At 52.3% G+C, this 20,173-nt stretch overlaps 1 protein-coding gene across 1 annotated transcript in view; it reads left to right on the top strand.

Moving 5' to 3' along the window:
* LOC127575719 (transmembrane protein 164-like) overlaps positions 1 to 19,881 on the top strand; it is an 86,641-nt gene extending 66,760 nt beyond the window's left edge. Inside the window, 2 exon segments of the mRNA XM_052025718.1 lie at positions 627 to 727; positions 19,536 to 19,881. Coding sequence (XP_051881678.1) covers positions 627 to 727; positions 19,536 to 19,727 — 293 coding nt within the window. The 3' untranslated portion in view covers positions 19,728 to 19,881.
* The last annotated feature ends 292 nt before the right edge of the window (positions 19,882 to 20,173 follow it).

Genomic DNA, 20,173 nt, shown 5'->3' with positions numbered 1-20,173 from the left:
GTGAGGTTGAGGGACATGTCCCATTTGACACTCACCAACTTTTATCGATGCACCATAGAAACCATCCTATCTGGATGTATCACGGCTTGGTACAGCAACTGCTCTGTCCATAGGAAACTGCAGAGAGCTGTGGACACAGCCCAGCACATCACGGAAACCAGCCTGCCTTCCATGGACTCTGTCTACACTTCTTGCTACCTTGGTGAAGCAGCCAGCATAATCAAAGACCCCACCCACCCTGGACATTCTCTCTTCTCCCCTCTCCCATCAGGCAAAAGATACAGGAGCCTAAGGGCACATACCATCAGGCTCAAGGACAGCTTCTATCCCACAGTGATAAGACTATTGAACGGTTCCCTAATACGATGAGATGGACTCTTGACCTTGTTGTGACCTTGCACCTTATTGTCTACCTGCAATGCACTTCCCTGTAGCTGTGACACTTTACTCTGTATTGTGTTATTGCTTTTACCCTGTACTACCTCAATGCACTGTGTAATGAATTGATCTGTATGAACAGTATGCAAGACAAGTTTTTCACTGGACCTCGGTACAAGTGACAATAATAAACCAATTTACCAATACCAATAAACAACTCACTTCCACCTCCTCTCTCCATCTTCTAGGTATATACAAACCAGAGCCTCTGGGAGATTTCAGGTGGGCAGTGTTGGCTACAGGTCTACTCTTCCTCTATCATTACACCATCCTTCAGGCCCTTGCACTGGTGAGTACACACCTTCATGTTGGAGGAGCCCCATTTCTCTGCCAAGGTTTAGATAGGAAGGGTTACGATAAGTTTGAATTGGATGGTTGCCTTTGATATGAATGAATCACAAAAATTTAGAGGACAAGGTATAGCAGGTAGCTAAATGTTGTTTTGACCTTCGTTTGCTCAGTCCTGAATGATTTACGATGGAGAAGGGGGAAGAGTGTAAGGTGTCCAAGCTGAGTGAGTGGGCAAAGGCTCGGCAATGGAGTTTAATGTGGGGAAGTGTGAGGTCATGCACTTCGGTAAGAGGAATCTAAAGGGTAGATTATTATCCAAATGGGGAGAGAGAGAGAGAGAGTGAGAGAGAGTTAGAGAAAGAGAGAGAGAAAGAGAAAGAGAGAGAGAGAGAGATTGAGTGAGAAAGAGTGTGTGAGAGAGAGAGTGAGAGTTAGAGAAAGAGAGAGAGAAAGAGAGAGAGAGATTGAGTGAGAAAGAGTGTGTGAGAGAGAGAGAGTGAAAGAGAGTTAGAGAAAGAGAGAGAGAGATTGAGTGAGAAAGAGTGTGTGAGAGAGAGAGAGTGAGAGTTAGAGAGAGAAAGAGAGAGAGAGATTGAGTGAGAGAGTGTGTGAGAGAGAGTGAGAGAGAGTTAGAGAAAGAGAAAGAGAGAGAGAGATTGAGTGAGAAAGAATGTGTGAGAGAGTGAGAGAGTTAGAGAGAGAGAGAGATTGAGTGAGAAAGTGTGTGTGAGAGAGAGAGTGAGAGTTAGAGAGAGAGAAAGAGAAAGAGAGAGAGAGATTGAGTGAGAAAGAGTGTGTGAGAGAGAGAGAGTGAGAGAGAGTTAGAGAAAGAGAGAGAGAAAGAGAGAGAGAGATTGAGTGAGAAAGAGTGTGTGAGAGAGAGTGAGAGAGAGTTAGAGAAAGAGAGGGAGAAAGAGAAAGAGAGAGAGAGATTGAGTGAGAAAGAGTGTGTGAGAGAGAGTGACAGAGAGTTAGAGAAAGAGAGAGAAAGAGAGAGATTGAGTGAGAAAGAGTGTGTGAGAGAGAGTGAGAGAGAGTTAGATAAAGAGAGAGAAAGAGAGAGAGAGATTGAGTGAGAAAGAATGTGTGAGAGAGAGAGTGAGAGAGAGTTAGAATAAGAGAGAGAGAGATTGAGTGAGAAAGAGTGTGTGAGAGAGAGAGAGTGAGAGAGAGTTAGAGAAAGAGGGAGAAAGAGAAAGAGAGAGAGATTGAGTGAGAAAGAGTGTGTGAGAGAGTGAGAGTGAGAGAGAGTTAGAGAAAGAGAGAGAGAGATTGAGTGAGAAAGAGTGTGTGAGAGAGAGTGAGAGAGAGTTAGAGAAAGAGAGAGAGAGATTGAGTGAGAAAGAGTGTGTGAGAGAGAGTGAGAGAGAGTTAGAGAAAGAGAGAGAAAGAGAAAGAGAGAGAGATTGAGTGAGAAAGTGTGTGAGAGAGAGAGTGAGAGAGAGTTAGAGAAAGAGAGAGAGAGATTGAGTGAGAAAGAGTGTGTGAGAGAGAGTGAGAGAGAGTTAGAGAAAGAGAGAGAGAGAGAGATTGAGTGAGAAAGAATGTGTGAGAGAGAGTGAGAGAGAGTTAGAGAAAGAGAGAGAGAGAGATTGAGTGAGAAAGAGTGTGTGAGAGAGTGAGAGAGAGTTAGAGAAAGAGAGAGAGAAAGAGAAAGAGAGAGAGATTGAGTGAGAAAGAGTGTGTGAGAGAGAGAGTGAGAGAGTTAGAGAAAGAGAGAGAGAAAGAGAAAGAGAGAGAGAGATTGAGTGAGAAAGAGTGTGTGAGAGAGAGAGAGTGAGAAAGTTAGAGAAAGAGAGAGAGAAAGAGAAAGAGAGAGAGAGATTGAGTGAGAAAGAGTGTGTGAGGGAGAGAGAGTGAGAGAGAGTTAGAGAAAGAGAGAGAGAAAGAGAGAGAGAGAGATTGAGTGAGAAAGAGTGTGTGAGAGAGTGAGAGAGTTAGAGAAAGAGAGAGAGAAAGAGAAAGAGAGAGAGATTGAGTGAGAAAGAGTGTGTGAGAGAGAGAGAGAGTGAGAGAGAGTTAGAGAAAGAGGGAGAAAGAGAAAGAGAGAGAGATTGAGTGAGAAAGAGTGTGTGAGAGAGTGAGAGTGAGAGAGAGTTAGAGAAAGAGAGAGAGAGATTGAGTGAGAAAGAGTGTGTGAGAGAGAGTGAGAGAGAGTTAGAGAAAGAGAGAGAGAGAGATTGAGTGAGAAAGAGTGTGTGAGAGAGAGTGAGAGAGAGTTAGAGAAAGAGAGAGAGAAAGAGAAAGAGAGAGAGATTGAGTGAGAAAGAGTGTGTGAGAGAGAGAGAGTGAGAAAGTTAGAGAAAGAGAGAGAGAAAGAGAAAGAGAGAGATTGAGTGAGAAAGAGTGTGTGAGAGAGTGAGAGAGAGTTAGAGAAAGAGAGAGAGAAAGAGAAAGAGAGAGAGAGAGATTGAGTGAGAAAGAGTGTGTGAGAGAGAGAGAGTGAGAGAGAGTTAGAGAAAGAGGGAGAAAGAGAAAGAGAGAGAGATTGAGTGAGAAAGAGTGTGTGAGAGAGTGAGAGTGAGAGAGAGTTAGAGAAAGAGAGAGAGAGATTGAGTGAGAAAGAGTGTGTGAGAGAGAGTGAGAGAGAGTTAGAGAAAGAGAGAGAGAGATTGAGTGAGAAAGAGTGTGTGAGAGAGAGTGAGAGAGAGTTAGAGAAAGAGAGAGAAAGAGAAAGAGAGAGAGATTGAGTGAGAAAGTGTGTGAGAGAGAGAGTGAGAGAGAGTTAGAGAAAGAGAGAGAGAGATTGAGTGAGAAAGAGTGTGTGAGAGAGAGTGAGAGAGAGTTAGAGAAAGAGAGAGAGAGAGAGATTGAGTGAGAAAGAATGTGTGAGAGAGAGTGAGAGAGAGTTAGAGAAAGAGAGAGAGAGAGATTGAGTGAGAAAGAGTGTGTGAGAGAGTGAGAGAGAGTTAGAGAAAGAGAGAGAGAAAGAGAAAGAGAGAGAGATTGAGTGAGAAAGAGTGTGTGAGAGAGAGAGTGAGAGAGTTAGAGAAAGAGAGAGAGAAAGAGAAAGAGAGAGAGAGATTGAGTGAGAAAGAGTGTGTGAGAGAGAGAGAGTGAGAAAGTTAGAGAAAGAGAGAGAGAAAGAGAAAGAGAGAGAGAGATTGAGTGAGAAAGAGTGTGTGAGGGAGAGAGAGTGAGAGAGAGTTAGAGAAAGAGAGAGAGAGATTGAGTGAGAAAGAGTGTGTGAGAGAGAGTGAGAGAGAGTTAGAGAAAGAGAGAGAGAGAGATTGAGTGAGAAAGAGTGTGTGAGAGAGAGTGAGAGAGAGTTAGAGAAAGAGAGAGAGAAAGAGAAAGAGAGAGAGATTGAGTGAGAAAGAGTGTGTGAGAGAGAGAGAGTGAGAAAGTTAGAGAAAGAGAGAGAGAAAGAGAAAGAGAGAGATTGAGTGAGAAAGAGTGTGTGAGAGAGTGAGAGAGAGTTAGAGAAAGAGAGAGAGAAAGAGAAAGAGAGAGAGAGAGATTGAGTGAGAAAGAGTGTGTGAGAGAGAGAGAGTGAGAGAGAGTTAGAGAAAGAGGGAGAAAGAGAAAGAGAGAGAGAGATTGAGTGAGAAAGAGTGTGTGAGAGAGTGAGAGTGAGAGAGAGTTAGAGAAAGAGAGAGAGAAAGAGAAAGAGAGAGAGAGATTGAGTGAGAAAGAGTGTGTGAGAGAGAGTTAGAGAAAGAGAGAGAGAAAGAGAGAGAGAGAGAGAGATTGAGTGAGAAAGAGTGTGTGAGAGAGAGTGACAGAGAGTTAGAGAAAGAGAGAGAGAAAGAGAGAGAGAGAGAGAGATTGAGTGAGAAAGAGTGTGTGAGAGAGAGAGAGTGAGAGAGAGAAAGAGAGAGAGAGAGAGAGAGACCACAACTGAGTGAAGGACAGAGGGATCTGGGTGTTCTAGTGCATGAATCACTTAGAATTAGCGGGTGGGTCCAACAAGTGGTTAGGAAAGCAAACAGCAGGTTGGCCTTTCCTGCAAGAGGGTTGGAGTTTAGAAATAGGGACGCAACGAACACAGAATGCTGGAGGAATGCAGCGGGTCATCCACGGAGGGAAATGAACAGTCGACGTTTCGGGCCGAGACCCTTTATCAAGACTGGAAGAAGCCGGAATAAAAGGGTGGGGGGAGGGGGAGGAGCACGGGCCGGGGGCGGGGGGGGTGATAGGTGAGTCCGAGTGGGAGGGGGAAGGTAGGTGGGTGAGGGAGGGGGGTGGGAACGACGTGAGAAGCCGGGAGGTGATGGGTGGAAGCGACAAAGGGCTGAAGAAGAAGGAATCTGATAGGAGATGGTGGATCATGGAATAAAGGGAAGGAGGTGGGCAGGTAGTGAGGCTGGGGGGACGGCAAAGAGAAGGGGTGAAGGGGCCACAGGAATGAGGGAAAAGTGGGGGGAGGAAAACAGAGGGGAGGGGTTACTGGAAGTTAGAGAAATCGCTGTTGATGCCGTCAGGTCGGGGACAACCAAGGAGGAATATGAGGTATCAAGGGGAAATAGGGAAGTCTTGTTACAGTTGGACAGGGTGGTGGTGAGGCCACACCTGGAGTACGGCACACGGTTTTGGTCCCCTTACCTAAGAGAGTTGGTCCAAAGCACGGTAGTGTAGGGCAGGCACGGTAGTGTAACGGTTAGCGTAACGCTATTAACAGCACCAGCGACCCGGGTTCAATTCCGGCCGCTGTCTGTAGGAAGTTTGTACGTTCTCCCCGTGTCTGCGTGGGTTTCCTCCAGGTGCTCCGGTTTCCTCCCACATTCCAAAGACGTACGGGTTAGGAAGTTGTGGGCGTGCTACGTTGGCGCCGGAAGCGTGGCGACACTTGCGGGCTGCCCCCAGAACACTCTACGCAAAAGATGCATTTCACTGTGTGTTTCGATGTACATGCGACAAATAAAGAAATCTTATCTATGGAGGTTTACCAGGCTAATGCCTGGGATGGAAGGATTGTCCTATCAAGGGAGGCTAAACACATGGGTTCTGTATTCTTTGGAGTTTAGAAGTACGGGGGTGATCTTATTGAAACATATAAGGTCCTGAGGGAGCTTGCAGGGTAGATGTTGAGATGTTTGACAAGTGGGAGAGTCTCAAACGAGGAGGCAACATACAAAAAGCTGGAGGAACTCAACGGGTCAGAAAGAGGGGAGATGGCCGGTATAAAATGGTGGGGAGAAGGGGTGGAGCAAGGGCTGGCAGGTGATAGGTGGATCCAGGTGAGAGAGGGTGTCGGCAGGTGGGGGGATCTTTTGCTCCGCCTCCTTCCTCCCCCTTTTTATGCCGGCTATCTCTCCTCTTTCTCTTTCTTTCCAGTCCTGATGAAGGGTCTCGACCCGAAACGTCGACTCTCCATTTCCCTCCACAGATGCTGCCCGACCCGCTGAGTTCCCCCAGCACTTTGTGTGTGGTTCCAGATTTCCAGCATCTGCAGTCTCTTGTGTCTCAGACGAGGAGACGTTGTTTTATTTTAAGGGCCTTTTCATTTAAGACTGAGGAACGTTGAAATTTCTCCTCATGGAAGGTGGTGAATCTGTGTAACTTCCTGCACCAGAGGATTGTGCAGGCTGGGTCATTAGAAGTCGTTCATGTGGCAAGCAGATAAATGTTTGAAAGAGCGTGGAATTGAGAGTCACAAGGATCTGGCACAGAGCAGAAGTTGAGGTCTGGCAGAGGTATTCAAGGCCATGAGGGGCACACACAGGGTGAAAGCACACAGTCTTTTCCCCAGGGAGGGGGAGCTAAAAACAAGGGGGTGTAGATTTAAGATCAGAGACGAGAGATTTAAGAGGGACATCAGGGGCAGCTTCTTCACACAAAGGGCGGTACGTATTTGGAATGAGCTGCCAGAAATAGTGGCTGAGGAGGGCACATTAGCAACGTTTAAAAGCCGTCTAGATAGGAGAGGTTTACAGGGCTATGGGCCAAACATAGAGGGCTATGGGGTGCAAGTCCATGACTCATTGAAAGTGGCTATGCAGGTAGACAAGGTGGTTAATAAGGCTTATGTAATGCTTGTATTTATTAATCGAGGTATTGAGTACAGGAGTCAAGAAGTTATGATACATCTCAGTTAGGCCGCATTTAGAGTATTGCGTGCAGTTCTGGTCACCTCACCATAGGAAGGACGTCGAGGCTTTAGAGAGGGTGCAGAGGAGGTTTACCAGGACGCTGCCTGGATTGGAGAGCATGTGCTATCAGGAGAGGCTGGACAAACTTGGGCTCTTTTCTCTGGGGTGGCGGAGGCTGAGGGGTGATCTGTTGGAAGTGTATAAAATGATGAGGGGCATAGATAGGGTGGACAAGCAATGTCTTTTTCCCATTATTGAGCAATCCAATACCAGAGGGCATGCATTTAAGGTGAGAGGGGGTAGGTTCAGAAGAGACGTGAGGGGTACATTTTTTACTGAGAGAGTGGTGGATGCCTGGAATGTGTTGCCTGATAGGGTGGTGGAGGCAAATTCATTGGGGGCTTTTAAGAGGGGCTTGGATGAGCACATGAATGAGAGGAAAATGGAGGGATATGGGCAATCTGTAGGTAGGAGGGATTAGCTATGTCGGCACAACGTTGTGGGCAGAAGGGCCTGTTCTGTGCTGTACTGTTCTATGTTACACAGGCAGATGGGGCTAGCTCACTGGGCAAAACGATCGGCATGGATGAGTTGGGCCGAAGGGCCTGTTTCCATGTTGTAGGATTCTATGACTCTAATAAATAAGAGGCCATTTTGCCCCTTGTTCTGTTCTCCCTTTCTGCCTCAGTACCACTTCCCTGCACTATCTCCATTCCCTGATTCACTTAGTATCTTAACATCTGTCGATAGTTTTGAATAAGCTCAGTGACTGATCCCCATGACCCTCTGAGATTCACCTTCCCTCTGAGTGAAGACATTTCTTCTCATCTCAGTCCTGATTGGCTGACTACTTATTTTCACCCCAAGGTTCCAGACACCCCAACCAGGAATCATCATAGTGTCCCCATCCTGTCCAGTGGTCCCCTAAGGATTTCAGCTAGGGGGTTCCAGACTCTCGTTACTCTCTAAGTTGTTAAAACTCATCTTCCTCTGATCCCTCCTCCAGTTTCCCAGGTTTTGGTATTTGTTTATTATTGTCACTTGTACCGAGGTACGGTGAAAAACTTGTCTTGCATACCGATCATACAGGTCAATTCATTACACAGTGCAGTTACATTGAGTCAGTACAGAGTGCATTGATGTAGTACAGGTAAAAACAATAACAGTACAGAGTAAAGTGTCACAGCTACAGAGAAAGTGCAATGCAATAAGGTGCAAGGTCACATCAAGGTAGATTGTGAGGTCAGAGTCCATCTCATTGTATAAGGGAACTGTTCAATAGTCTTATCACAGTGGGATAGAAGCTGTCCTTTACTTCTGTCTGGACTCTGTCTTTACCTCTCGTTGTCTTGGTGAAGCAGCCAGCATAATCAAAGACCCCACCCACCCAGGACATTCTCTCTTCTCCCCTCTTCCATTGGGTAGAAGATACAGGAGCCTGAGAGCACGTACCACCAGACTTAAGAACAGCTTCTACCCCACTGTGATAAGCCTATTGAACTGTTCCCTTATACAATGAGATGGACTCTGACCTCACAATCTACCTTGTTGCGGCCTTGCACCTTATTGCACTGCACTTTCTCTGTAGCTGTGACACTTTACTCTGTACTGTTATTGTTTTTATCTGTACTACCTCAATGCACCCTGTACTAACTCAATGTAACTGCACTGTGTGATGAATTGACTTGTACGATCGGTTTGTAAGACAAGCTTTTCACTGTCCCTTGGTATAAGTGACAATAATAAACTAATACCAATACCAATACCTTAAGTCTGGTGGTACGTGCCCTCAGGATCATGTATCTTCTACCCGATGGAAGAGGAGAGAAGAGAGAATGACCCGGGTGGGTGGGGTCTTTGATTATGCTGGCTGCTTCACCAAGACAGCGAGAGGTAAAGACAAGGTTTCCTCCTCCCCCCCACCACTTTCCAACCCCCTCGGTCAGAAGTTTGTGGGTCCAACACTGGAATCTCAAACCCTTCCAGTGCAGAGGCAGAAGCATGGGCAGGCATGGTAGTGTAGTGGTTAGCATAACGCTATTACAGCACCAGCGATCCAGGTTCAATTCCCGCCGCTGTCTGTAAGGAGTTTGTATGTTCTCCCCGTGTCTGCGTGAGTTTCCTCCGGGTGCTCCACATTCCAAAGACATATGGGTTAGGAAGTTGTGGGCATGCTATGTTGGCGCCGGAAACGTGGCGACGTTTGCGGGCTGCCCCCAGAACACTCTACGTAAAGATGCATTTCTTTCTTTTCCAATCTTTTCATTAATTTTCAAATTAATAAATATAACAGTAGTAATTATACACATTATACAAAGAGATCGGGATTACTATACTAACAGTTAACGTATACAGACATGAAGAGTAAAATGTGTAATCTGAACCCCCCAATCTCTTGATAACTGAGCATAAAAAAGATTTAAAAAGAAATTTGACTATATGAAAAAAAACAAACTAAAAAAAGGAACAATAACAAACCAAATAGTAATAATAAGCAAAAACTAAACAAAAGCCGGGCTGTCGTAGTTCATCGGTGAAAAGCATTATCATGTCATTAACTCAGCTCCTCTATATTTGAATAGAACATCATTGAAAAGGATTTGGAAAAGGTCAGCTTACATCATATGAAAATGCTGAATAAACGGACTCCAAATTTCTTCAAATTTAACCGAAGGCTCAATAGTACCACTCCTAATTTTTTCTAAGTTTAAACATGTTATAGTTTGGGAAAACCATTGGAATGTAGGGGGTTTAGGATCTTTCCATTTAAATATAATGGATCTGCTGGCCATTAATGTAACAAATGCAATCATACGACAAGCTGAGGCAGATAAATGGCCAGAATCCATCATTGATAACCCAAAAATTGCAGTGAGAGGATGAGGTTGTAAATCAATACTCAATACCACTGAAATATTATAAAAAGTGTCTTTCCAATATTTTTCCAAAAGAGGGTAGGACCAGAATATATGTGTCAGGGAAGCCACCTCAGAATTACATCGATCACAGATAGGATTTATATGGTTATAAAAACGAACTAACTTATCCTTAGACATATGGGTCCTATGAACCACCTTAAACTGTATCAAAGAGTGTCTAGCACACACTCTACGTAAAGATGCATTTCACTATGTTTTGATGTACACATGACTAATAAAGATATCTTATCTTGTCTTATCATCAAGGCGAGAGTGACCTTTAGCTCTCTTTGGTTGTTTTCTCTGGAGCGGCAGAAGCTGGAGAGAGACCTGATAGAAGTTTATAAAATTATGAGAGGCAGAGATAGGGTAGACAGTCAGACTCTGTTTCCCCAGGGTAGAAATGTCAAATACTAGAGGACGTAGCATTAAGGTGAGGGGGGAATGTTTAAGGGAGATGTGCGGGGCAAGTTTTATTACACAAAGAGTGGTGGGTGCCTGGAATACACTGCCAGGGTGAGATGGTGGATGCAAATGTGATAGAGGCATTAAAGAGGTTGTTAAGATAGCCACATCAATACGCAGGAAATGGAGGGATACGGATCACGTGCAGACAGAAGAGATTTAGTTTAATCTGACCATGTTCGGCACAGACATCGTGGGGCAAAGGGCCTGTTCTTGTACTGTACTGTTCTGTGTTGTATGTTCTATGTGCAATGATGGTCTGTGTCTCAGCAGTGGGGGTTTGCTGAGTGTCTGATTGTTCAGGTTGAAAATGTCACTATTTGTTAGTCAGAATATAAATATTCAATGCTGCAAAGAGTATGGTTTTAAGAGCAACTAAATGAAGTTAAAAGAAAATACGTTTGCCCCTGCACTCTGAGTACCATCACTTCCAAATCCCAGGGACCGCTGCCAAACCATAATCTAGCACAAGCTTCTTAAAATAGAATATTAATTACAGGGGCTGTTACGATTTAAGCACCTCTGGGAAGCTGAGGGATTAGTTTCCAGCCGGGATACAAAGGTGATCTGCAAGGGACCGCAAGAAAGTGCAGATAGGTGTGGACACAGCTCAGTCCATCAACAAAACCAGCCTCCCCTCCATGGTCTCTGTCTACATTTCCTGCTGCCTCGGTAAAGCAGCAAACGTAATCGAAGACCCCACCCACCCCGGTCATTCTCTCTTCTCCACCCTCCCATCGGGCAGAAGATACAAAAACCTGAAAGCACGTACCACCAGGCTCAAGGACAGCTTCTATCCCGCTGTTATAAGACTATTGAACAGACTTCTTGTATGATAAGGTGGACTCTTGACCTCACAATCTACCTCATCATGGCCCTTGCACCTTATTGTCTGCCTGCACTGCACTTTCTCTGTAACTGAAACATTTTATTCTGCATTTTGTTATTGTTTTCCCTTGTACTACCTTGATGTACTGATGTGATGAAATGATCTGTATGGATGGCATGCAAAATAAAGCTTTTCACTGTACCTTGGTACATGCGACAATAATAAACTAATTCACCAATACCAATGATAATCCGGAACAGAAGTAAGAAAGTCGTACAGTAGGAAATGCATTAACCGGTCAGATTTCGACCGTCAGGAGATATAATTTCACCCTCTCCCCTCTGAGAGAGAGATATCTTTATTAGTCACACATACATTGAAACACACAGTGAAATGCATCTTTGTGTCGAATGTTCTGGGGGCAGTCCACGAGTGCCAACATAGCACGCCCACAACTTCCTAACCCGCACGTCTTTGGAAGGTGGAAGGAAATTGGAGCACCCGGAGGAAACCCACACAATCACACGGGGAGAACGTACAAACTCCTTACAGACAGCGGCCGGAATTGAACCTGGGTCGCTGGCACTGTAATAGTGTTATGCTAACCGCTACACTACCCTGCCTGCCCTCTACACTACTGGTGTAACCCATTAAGCCTAGATGTACTTCTGCAAAAATATACTCTCTTCCACAGCTTCTTCACACAAAGGGTGGTGCGTATTTGGAATGAGCTGCCAGAAACAGTGGTTGAGGAGGGCACGTTAGCAACGTTTAAAAGCCGTCTAGATAAGTCCATGGATAGGAGATGTTTAGAGGGCTCTGGGCCAAATGTGGGCAGATGGGACGAGCTCGCTGGGCAACACAGTCAGCATGGACGAGTTGGGCCGAAGGGCCTGTTTCTGTGCTGTGACTCTATGACTTTGGAGAAGGTGTGGTGCAAATATAACCCTGGGCTGAAAAGGTGATAAGGAGACATTGGATGGATTAAGTGTTGAGAAGTGATCAAAGGCAGGAGATAATGTGGATCGAGGAACTTGTTTTCTTCTGTTAGGGCGAAGAGGTTGGATATCAGGAAGCCCCAGGAGACACTGGAATGGTGTTCCCCGATCTTCGCTCTCTCACTCCCAGACACAGGGTTCCAGGCAGTGGATTAGTTGGAAATGACTAGAATGACATTTATTTTGGTAGGTAAGGGCCATGCTAATTGTTAGAACAGGCTTGAGGGGCTGTATGGCCTCTTTCTGTGTGGTGTGTAATTGAATCTCTCCTCCTGCAGCCATGAGCTTGAGTGCTGTGGTTCACTGAGTCTAAAGATCGATGGTTCAAGGGTCTGGAGAATGTAATAGAGAGTGTTGAGTCAGCAGTACTGTGGGAGGGGTGGTACTGAGGGGGCGTCACACTGTGGGAGGGGCAGTACTGAGTGTGCTCTCCGTTGGACGGCTGATTTAATGGTAAAAATCTATAAGAGCGGTGTCGGAGAACTTTGCAAGGTGGAGGAGTGTGTGCTATCATCTGGAACGGTGGCTGGGACAGCTTCTCTTCAAGAGAGGACTGTGTTTCCCTAGTGTTGGGAGCTGATTTCCAAGCGCTGTGGGAGCGGCAGTGGCTGGCGAGTTGCCAGGGTTTGTTTTGAACTTAGTGGGAGCTGGGACTGATTTCATCTGGTTCGTGCTATCGATTGGCTTCCTCCCACCGGAGAACTTGGCCCAGGGTGCCTGGGTGAAGAGTTTCTCAGCAACTCCTGGACTTTTGTGCGGCAGAAGGAACGGCGGACTCGACTGCCGGTGGTCGCTTCGCTGCGTGTGGGAGGGACGGCGCTGGAGTTTTCAGCTCACAGACTGCATCTCAGGAGACATCTCCCACCTTTACTTTCTCTGGACTGCTCTTTGTGGATTTAATTAATGTGTAGCTCTTTATCGGACAGGCAGTGAGTTTTTGAAATTCTAACTGCGTAGGGACTAAACATGGCCGCCTGTGCTTCGGGAGTGACGCAGCCTCGGTCCTACGCAACCATCGCTGGTCCTGAAGGCGTGGCTACTGAGAAGACGTTGCCCTTCAGACTGTTGACTTTGAAAAATGCAGTTCGCTGCTCTGTGCCTCCCTCGGTCGGGCTGAGCGATGGCTTATGGGCCACGTCTGTGACAGTGGGGGGCAGGGCTGGTGTCGTCGCAGTCACCAGAATATTTGGTAGACTGGTGTTTGTACTGCGATCTGAGAAGGAGGTGTCCTTGGCCTTGGGCACGGGGCTGACGTCGGGGGAGGTCTTCATGCCGGTGGAGCTGGTGGGGGCCCCCGTGCAGCAGGTCGTCCTTTCCGATGTTTATCCCCATATCCCTGACGAGGTCCTCCTCCCTCACCTGCGGTCTCTGGGCGAGGTGCGGTCGAGCATCACTCCGATGTTGCTCAAGCCGGCCGTACCTGGCTTCGAGAACGTGTACTCCTTCAAGCGCTCGCTGTTTATGCAGTTGGCGCGGGGCGGGGATGCCGAGGGGCAGTTCCAGGTCCTGTACGAGGGGCAGAACTACAGAGTGTTCTGGGCCACCGGCCGTCCGCAGTGTCATGCGTGCAAGGCGTTGGGGCACGTCCGTCGGCATTGCCCTGGCCGCCAGGCTGCCGGTTCCGCTTCGACGGCGCTGGGGGCTACCGCTGACGCTCCTGCCGTGGCCCCTCCCCCCGCCATTCCTGCCTCCGCTGTCCCTGACCCCGCTGCCCCTCCTGTGTCGGTGGGGGTGGGGGGTGGGGATGAGCGCGGTGCGGATGGTGGGGAGGGGTGGACTCCTGTCGTGGGTAGGAGGGTGCAGCGGAAGAAGGGGCACCTTCGGGCCTCACCCCTGGAGGGGCGGGAGCCGACGGCCTCCTCTGGTCCAGACCCGGGGGTCCCTGGGGTCTCTGGGGTTCAGCGGGTGCCAGGGGAGGTCGAGGGGGAGGAGGCGGTGCCGGGGGCCGAGGTTTCCTCTGCGATGGAGGTCACTGTGCCTCTGCACCCCAGCGGATTGAAGCGGCGCCGGAACATGTCCGAGGGGTCGGAGGGACCGGGGTCGCCCGAGAGGGGGGAGTTACCCCCGGTGAAGGCCGTGTGCTCGGAGGGTGCCGAGGAGGACGACTCGGCTCCCGTCGGGGTCATGTCCCCTGAGTCGGAGGGCAGTGCCGTGGTGCGGGGGCTGTCGGAGGGAGAGGACCCACCCTTGGTCGAGGCCGTGCGCTCGGAGTGCACACCTGCTGGGGAGAGGGACGGCCCCGCCGAGGGCCCTGCGGAACCGGAGTCGCCTGAGGGAGGGGTGCCGGCCGGGGCGGTGGTTTCCCGGCTCGTGGCTTCCATCAAGGCCAAGAGTCCTGAGAGGGTGCGCTCCGCCCCTGAGTCTGAGGGGGGTCGGGTTGCCCCCGGGTCGCCAGCCCGCTCGGTGGCGGGGAGCGAGGGTGCCCCAGTGAGTGGGGAGGGTGGGGACCCTCCTAGTACTGCTGGCGGTGGGGGGGGGGAGACTGGGGTGTGGCAGCGGGAGAGGCCCCATCGACCCGCGTCCTCCGTTCGAGCTCCACGAAGGCCTGTGAGCCGCCCGTCCGGGAGGGCAGTGACGGTGTGCGGGGGTCCGGTCCCGCCCTGCCTCGGGGCTGAGGTCCGGCTGGGCTCCCGGGCCTGGGGGCGGTGGAGTCTCCTCCGGGCGCCGGACCTGGGGGTGGGGTCGCCCCCGGGGTGGGACCGTCGGAGGGGGCTCTGGCCTGGCCCGGGGCGGGCATGTTGCCCGGCGGTGGCGACTGCCCGGAGGATGACGAGAGCTTGGGGTGCGGCGGTGAGAGCGAGGGGGATTCCTTCGATGCCAAGCTGGAGGACTACCTCGTCCCCGGCGCCACGTCGCAGCCCGTCACCGTGGAGGAGATCCGGGAGTTCCTAGAGGAAACCCGGGGCCGGCAGCACAGGGACGAGCTGGCTGCCTCCCGCTGGGTGGATCTGCTGGGAGTCGTGCATTCTATCCACAACATCCTCGAGCGGGGGGGGGGAGGCGGCGGTCAGCGTTGGACTGGAAAGAGGCGCAGGTTCAACAACCTGCTGAAGGTTCTGGCGGCTAGGTGTAGGGTGCGGGGAGCTCGGCGGGGAGCCCCGCTCCTTCCACCTGCAGTGTGGGTGGGGGGAGCGCACCGCAGCCGTCATGAGGGTCACCGTCGCCAGCCTGAACATCAATGGCGGCAGGGGGTCTCTCCGCAGGTTCCACCACCTCTCGGTCCTGTGGGACAGGAGGTACACAGTGAGTTTCCTGCAGGAGACCCGCACCGTTCCGGGAGACGAGTCCGCCTGGCTCCTGGAGTGGCGCGGTGGGGGGGGTCTACATGAGTCACCTCAGCTCCACTTCGAGCTGGGTGGCGATCTTGTTGGCCCCGACCTTCCAGCCGGAGATATTGCAGGTTCGGGAACTGGTGCCGGGCCGTCTGCTTCATCTGGCCGTGCGCTCGGACGGCGTGCCTATGCACTTCGTCAACGTGTACGCCCCCGAGCTCGGCCCGGCGCAAGCGCGCCTTTTTCGGGAGGTGTCCGCCCTGGTGGGCTCCTTCGATTGGGGCGAGTGTGTCATCCTCGGGGGTGACTTCAACTGCACCCTCGGGGAGAGGGATCGCTCCGGGCCCCAATGCAGCCGCGCGTCCGTGCGGCTGTTGTGGGACCTGGTGGGTTCCTTCGACCTAGTCGACGTCTGGAGGAACCTTCATCCGGACTCCTGCGCTTTCTCGCGGAAGTCCGGGGGAGGAGGGGGTTCCCGGATCGGTCGGATATCTGTGTCCAAGGCGCACGTCTCCTGCGTGTTGGTGGCCTCCATGCGGCCGGTGGCGTGCTCGGAACACCGCCTGGTGTGGGTGGCGCTCAGTCCGCAGCCCGCGAGGGCGGGGTCCGCATACTGGCACTTCAACAACCGGCTGCTGGACGACCGGTGATTCTGGGATTCGTTCCGCCTGTTTTGGGAGGCTTGGCGGGAGGAGCTGAAGGGCTTCTCCTCCCTGAAGCTCTGGTGGGACGTGGGCAAGGCCCACGTCCGTCTCTTCTGCCAGGAGTACGTGCGGGGGGCGACCAAGGGGCGGGTGTCCGAGATCGAGCGGCTCGAGAGGGAGCTGCTCGACTTGGAGTCTCGGCTGGGACCGACCGCCGAGGACTCGCCCCTCTGGCACAGGTACCAGGGAGTGAAGGAAGCGCTGAGGGACCTGCAACTCGAAAGGACCCGAGGCACGTACGTGCAATCGCGGGTCCAGATGCTGCAGGATATGGACCACGCCTCACCGTTCTTCTACTCTCTGGAGCGCTGGCGTGGTGTCCGCAGGCGGCTCATGGAGCTGCTGGCGGAGGACGGGTCCTCGGTCGCGGATCGGGCGGGAATCATCCGGGCAGTCCGCACTTTTTATGTGGCTCTGTTCTCGCCGGATCCGTCCAGCGAGGAGGCGTGTGTGACTCTCTGGGAGGGTCTGCCGCGAGTCAGCCCCGAGGCTGTTGAGCGGCTGGAGGCTCCCCTGAGTCTGGAGGAGCTGACCTGCGCCCTGGACCAGCTGTGGCGGGGCAAGGCCCCGGGACTGGACGGGCTGCCGGTCGAGTTCCTCCGCGCCTTCTGGGATGTCCTGGGGGAGGACTACGCGAGGGTGCTGGGGGAGAGCCTGGCGACGGGCGAGATGCCCCTCTCTTGGCGCAGGGCGGTCGTGGTCCTGCTGCCCAAGAAGGGGGATCTCCGCAGTCTGCGGAACTGGCGCCCGGTGTCCCTCCTCTGCGCCGAGTACAAGGTGTTCGCCCGGGCGATGGCCAATCGTCTGGGCTCCGTGCTAGCCCAGGTGATCCACCCCGACCAGTCGTACACGGTCCCGGGCCGGTCCATCCAGGACAACATCCACCTCGTCCGGGACCTGCTGTACCTGTGTCGGGAGGCCGGGGTGTCGGCCGCCTTCCTCTCCCTCGATCAGGAGAAGGCGTTCGACAGGGTGGATCACAGGTACCTGTTCGGGACTCTGCACGCGTTCGGGCTCGGGCCGCACTTCACGGCCTGCGTCCGGCTGCTATACACCGCCGCAGAGAGCCTCGTCAGGGTCAATGGGTGCTTGGCGGCGCCCTTTCGCTTCAGGAGGGGGGTGCGTCAGGGGTGCCCATGTTGGGGCAGTTGTACTCAGTCTGCACGGAACCGTTCCTGTGCCTCCTTCGGAAGCATCTGACGGGTCTGGTGCTGTGTGAGCCGGCGACGGAGGTCGTCCTCTCGGCTTACGCCGACGACGTCCTCCTCGCGGTCACCGACCCGGCGGACCTGCGGAGGATGCGCGAGTGCCAGCGGGTCTACTCGGCCACGTCCTTCGCCTGGATCAACTGGGCGAAGTGTTCGGGACTGCTGGTGGGGCTGTGGCGGGCGGACTCCCTGCCAGAGGAGCTGCAGCCCTTCGAGTGGAGCACCTCGCACCTCCTCTACCTGGGGGCCTACCTGTCCCCGGCCGAAGGTTCCTGGCCGGCGAACTGGCAGGGGTTGGGGGCGAAAGTCTCCGCCCGGCTGGGGCGCTGGTCGGGGCTGCTCCAGGCAATCTCGTACTGGGGCAGGGTGTTGGTCATCAACCAGCTGGTGGCCTCCATGCTGTGGTACCGGCTGGCCACGCTGATGCCGCCCAACGTCTTCATCGCCACCACCCAGAGGAGGTTGACGGACTTCTTCTGGGGCGGCCAGAGGCACTGGGTCTCCGCGGCGGTCCTGAGTCTGCCGTTGGCAGAGGGGGGTCAGTCGCTGGTGTGCGTGCTCACCCAGCTGGCGGCCCTCCGCCTCCGCGCGCTGCAGAGATACCTGTACACGGAGCGGCCCCCGCTGGCCACCTACTTCCTCTGCTGGGGACACTGCCTCCGGGAGGGGGCGTGTCTCCCGGCGGCGGGCATCGGCCGTGCCGCCGTGCGGGGGCTGCCCAGCTTCTACCGGGATCTGATGCGAGTGTGGGGCGCGGTGTCGTGCAGCGAGCGCGCGGCCGCTCCCCCTCCGGCCGCGCTGGTGCCTGCCCTGCCGGAGTTGCTGGTCGGGCCCAGGGCCCGGCGTCTCTCGCAGGAGGCAGCGCAGCACAACCTGAGCCGCCTGGAGGACACGCCGACGGTGCCGTTCCGCGAGGCGCCGAGGCGGTTCTTGTACGGGCTGCTCCTGCACACCTTTCACTTCCTCACCCTGGCCTGCCGGCCGGACACACCATAGCAGTCCGTCTTGCCGGTGGGTGGCGAGGGCGGTCCCCGGTGGGGGTCTCTCTACGCGGGAGTCCTCCCGCTGTACATTGGGGACCTGGGGTGGAGGGTGTTGCACCGGGCCGTGCCGTGCAACCGATTTTTGAGCCAGTTCACCGACACCCCAGCCGCCTGTCACTTCTGCGGCCGGGAGGAGACGGTGTACCACGCGTACGCGGAGTGCGAGAGGTTGCAGCCCTTCTTTGAGTATCTGCGGGGGCTGCCGCTGAAGTTCTGGTTGCACTTCAGCCCGGCACTGTTGGTTTACGGGCACCCGATGCGGGGAGGGGCGCGCGGCGGATCTCCTGGTGGGTCTCCTTCTGGGCCTGGCCAAGCTGGCCATCCACGGGACGCGGCGGCGGGCGGCCGAGGGTACCGGCAGGTCGCCCTGCCTGCCTGTCTTCCGCACTCATGTGCGCGCGCGGGTGCGTCTAGAGAGGGAGCACACGGTTTCCGCGGGCACCCTAGCCGAGTTCCGCGCTCGGTGGGCCCCTCAGGTGATCGCGTGTGTCGTGGACGGTACGAACGCGATTCTTATTTGAAGTGTCGCGTGTTGCGTTAACGGGTGTAGCGTTGCGTGTGTGTTTCGTTAGTATTAGTTTGCATTCTCTACCGTAGTATGTCATTGTGTAGTTTCTTCTTTTCTGTATTAGTTGTAGTGTATTGACACTGGTTGTCTTTTGTAGTGCTTTTAGTGAATAAACATTTATTATTAAAAAAAAGGGGCAGTACGGAGGGAGGGTCACACTGTGGGAGGTGCGGAACTGAGGGAGCGCCACACTGTGACATGCTTTGACATGTTATCAGGTGTATTAGGTTTTATCTCCTCTGCACATTTTCTAGTCTGGACATCCCGAGTCTTGTCCGATGCCTAGATTTGGATAGAATACTGCAACTGAGATTAAGAGGTCTATCAAGGTCTCCTTGCTTTTGAACCCTACGTCTAGTATCCCCTGTGCTTAGTTAACAAGCTCCTGCACCCCAAGGTTTCAGTGGGCTTGTCCCTCTCTAATCTTCCTTCTAAAGTGCACAAGTGGGTCGCTCGATTAATTGCTGTCACGACTCCCAGACTCCTGAATCAATCACCCCTTTCCCATCCCCTTCCCGGTGGCGCTGCCATGATCTCGGGCTCTTAATTCCAACTCTTCCATTATTGTCAATCTAGCATTTCCTTTTTGCACTGCTTCAGTTTGCACTACAAACTTTGCACCATCCTTCTCCTTTATGCTCGACGCTGTATTTGTTGTATTTATTATCACCGTGGACACTGTTTGCTCTGTGAGCTTCACACGGGTGAGGAATTTCATTGTACCCTGGTGTATATGACAGTAAACTAACCTGAGTCTGATTGTCTGTAGATGACGATGGTGAACCTGAACAACATGTTGTGCCCAGCTGTGTCCGACCCATTCCATGGACCCTACTACCGCATGTGGGCTTCTCTTCACCAGACGGCGCTGCTGTTGGTTCACGGAAAGCTAATCACGCTGCTCGCCTGTGGTCTCCCTTCTCTGGCTCGCGCCCTCAGAGGCAGGCAGAAGCTGGAGTGAGCGACCGGTGTGTGGAGTCAACCCGCTCGCGGGCCAGGTTGATGTGTGCGGATGTGAGGGGAACGGTGGTGGGTTTGTTTGGAGACATTGGGATACTGAGAGAAGGCTGCAAGGGCAATCTGCTTGTAGAACCTTAAAGAGAATTCAACCAGGACTGTGGCTCACTCATCTTCTGTTCAAAGTCTTCTTGGAATTTCCCCTGAACTCCTACATCAACTGTGAACACACTTCTTCAGTATGGACTCGCGTTGTGATAGGCACCGTAGAAGTGCACAGCTTTCTCTTATAGTGGCCAGAAGGGACACTACGCACACGTGGACACGCACCTGCACAGACAAGCACATGCAGAAACAGACACAGTTGCAGGCAGATGCACACAGATGCAGTCACACAATAACACACGCAGACTCGGACACACACATACATGCAGATACAGACACAGTTGC

This window comes from Pristis pectinata, chromosome 11 (genome assembly GCF_009764475.1).
Source record: "Pristis pectinata isolate sPriPec2 chromosome 11, sPriPec2.1.pri, whole genome shotgun sequence".
Classification (NCBI taxonomy): Eukaryota; Metazoa; Chordata; class Chondrichthyes; order Rhinopristiformes; family Pristidae; genus Pristis; species Pristis pectinata.
Note: the sequence above shows the minus strand (reverse complement) of the source record. Positions and strands in the feature narration are given on the sequence as shown.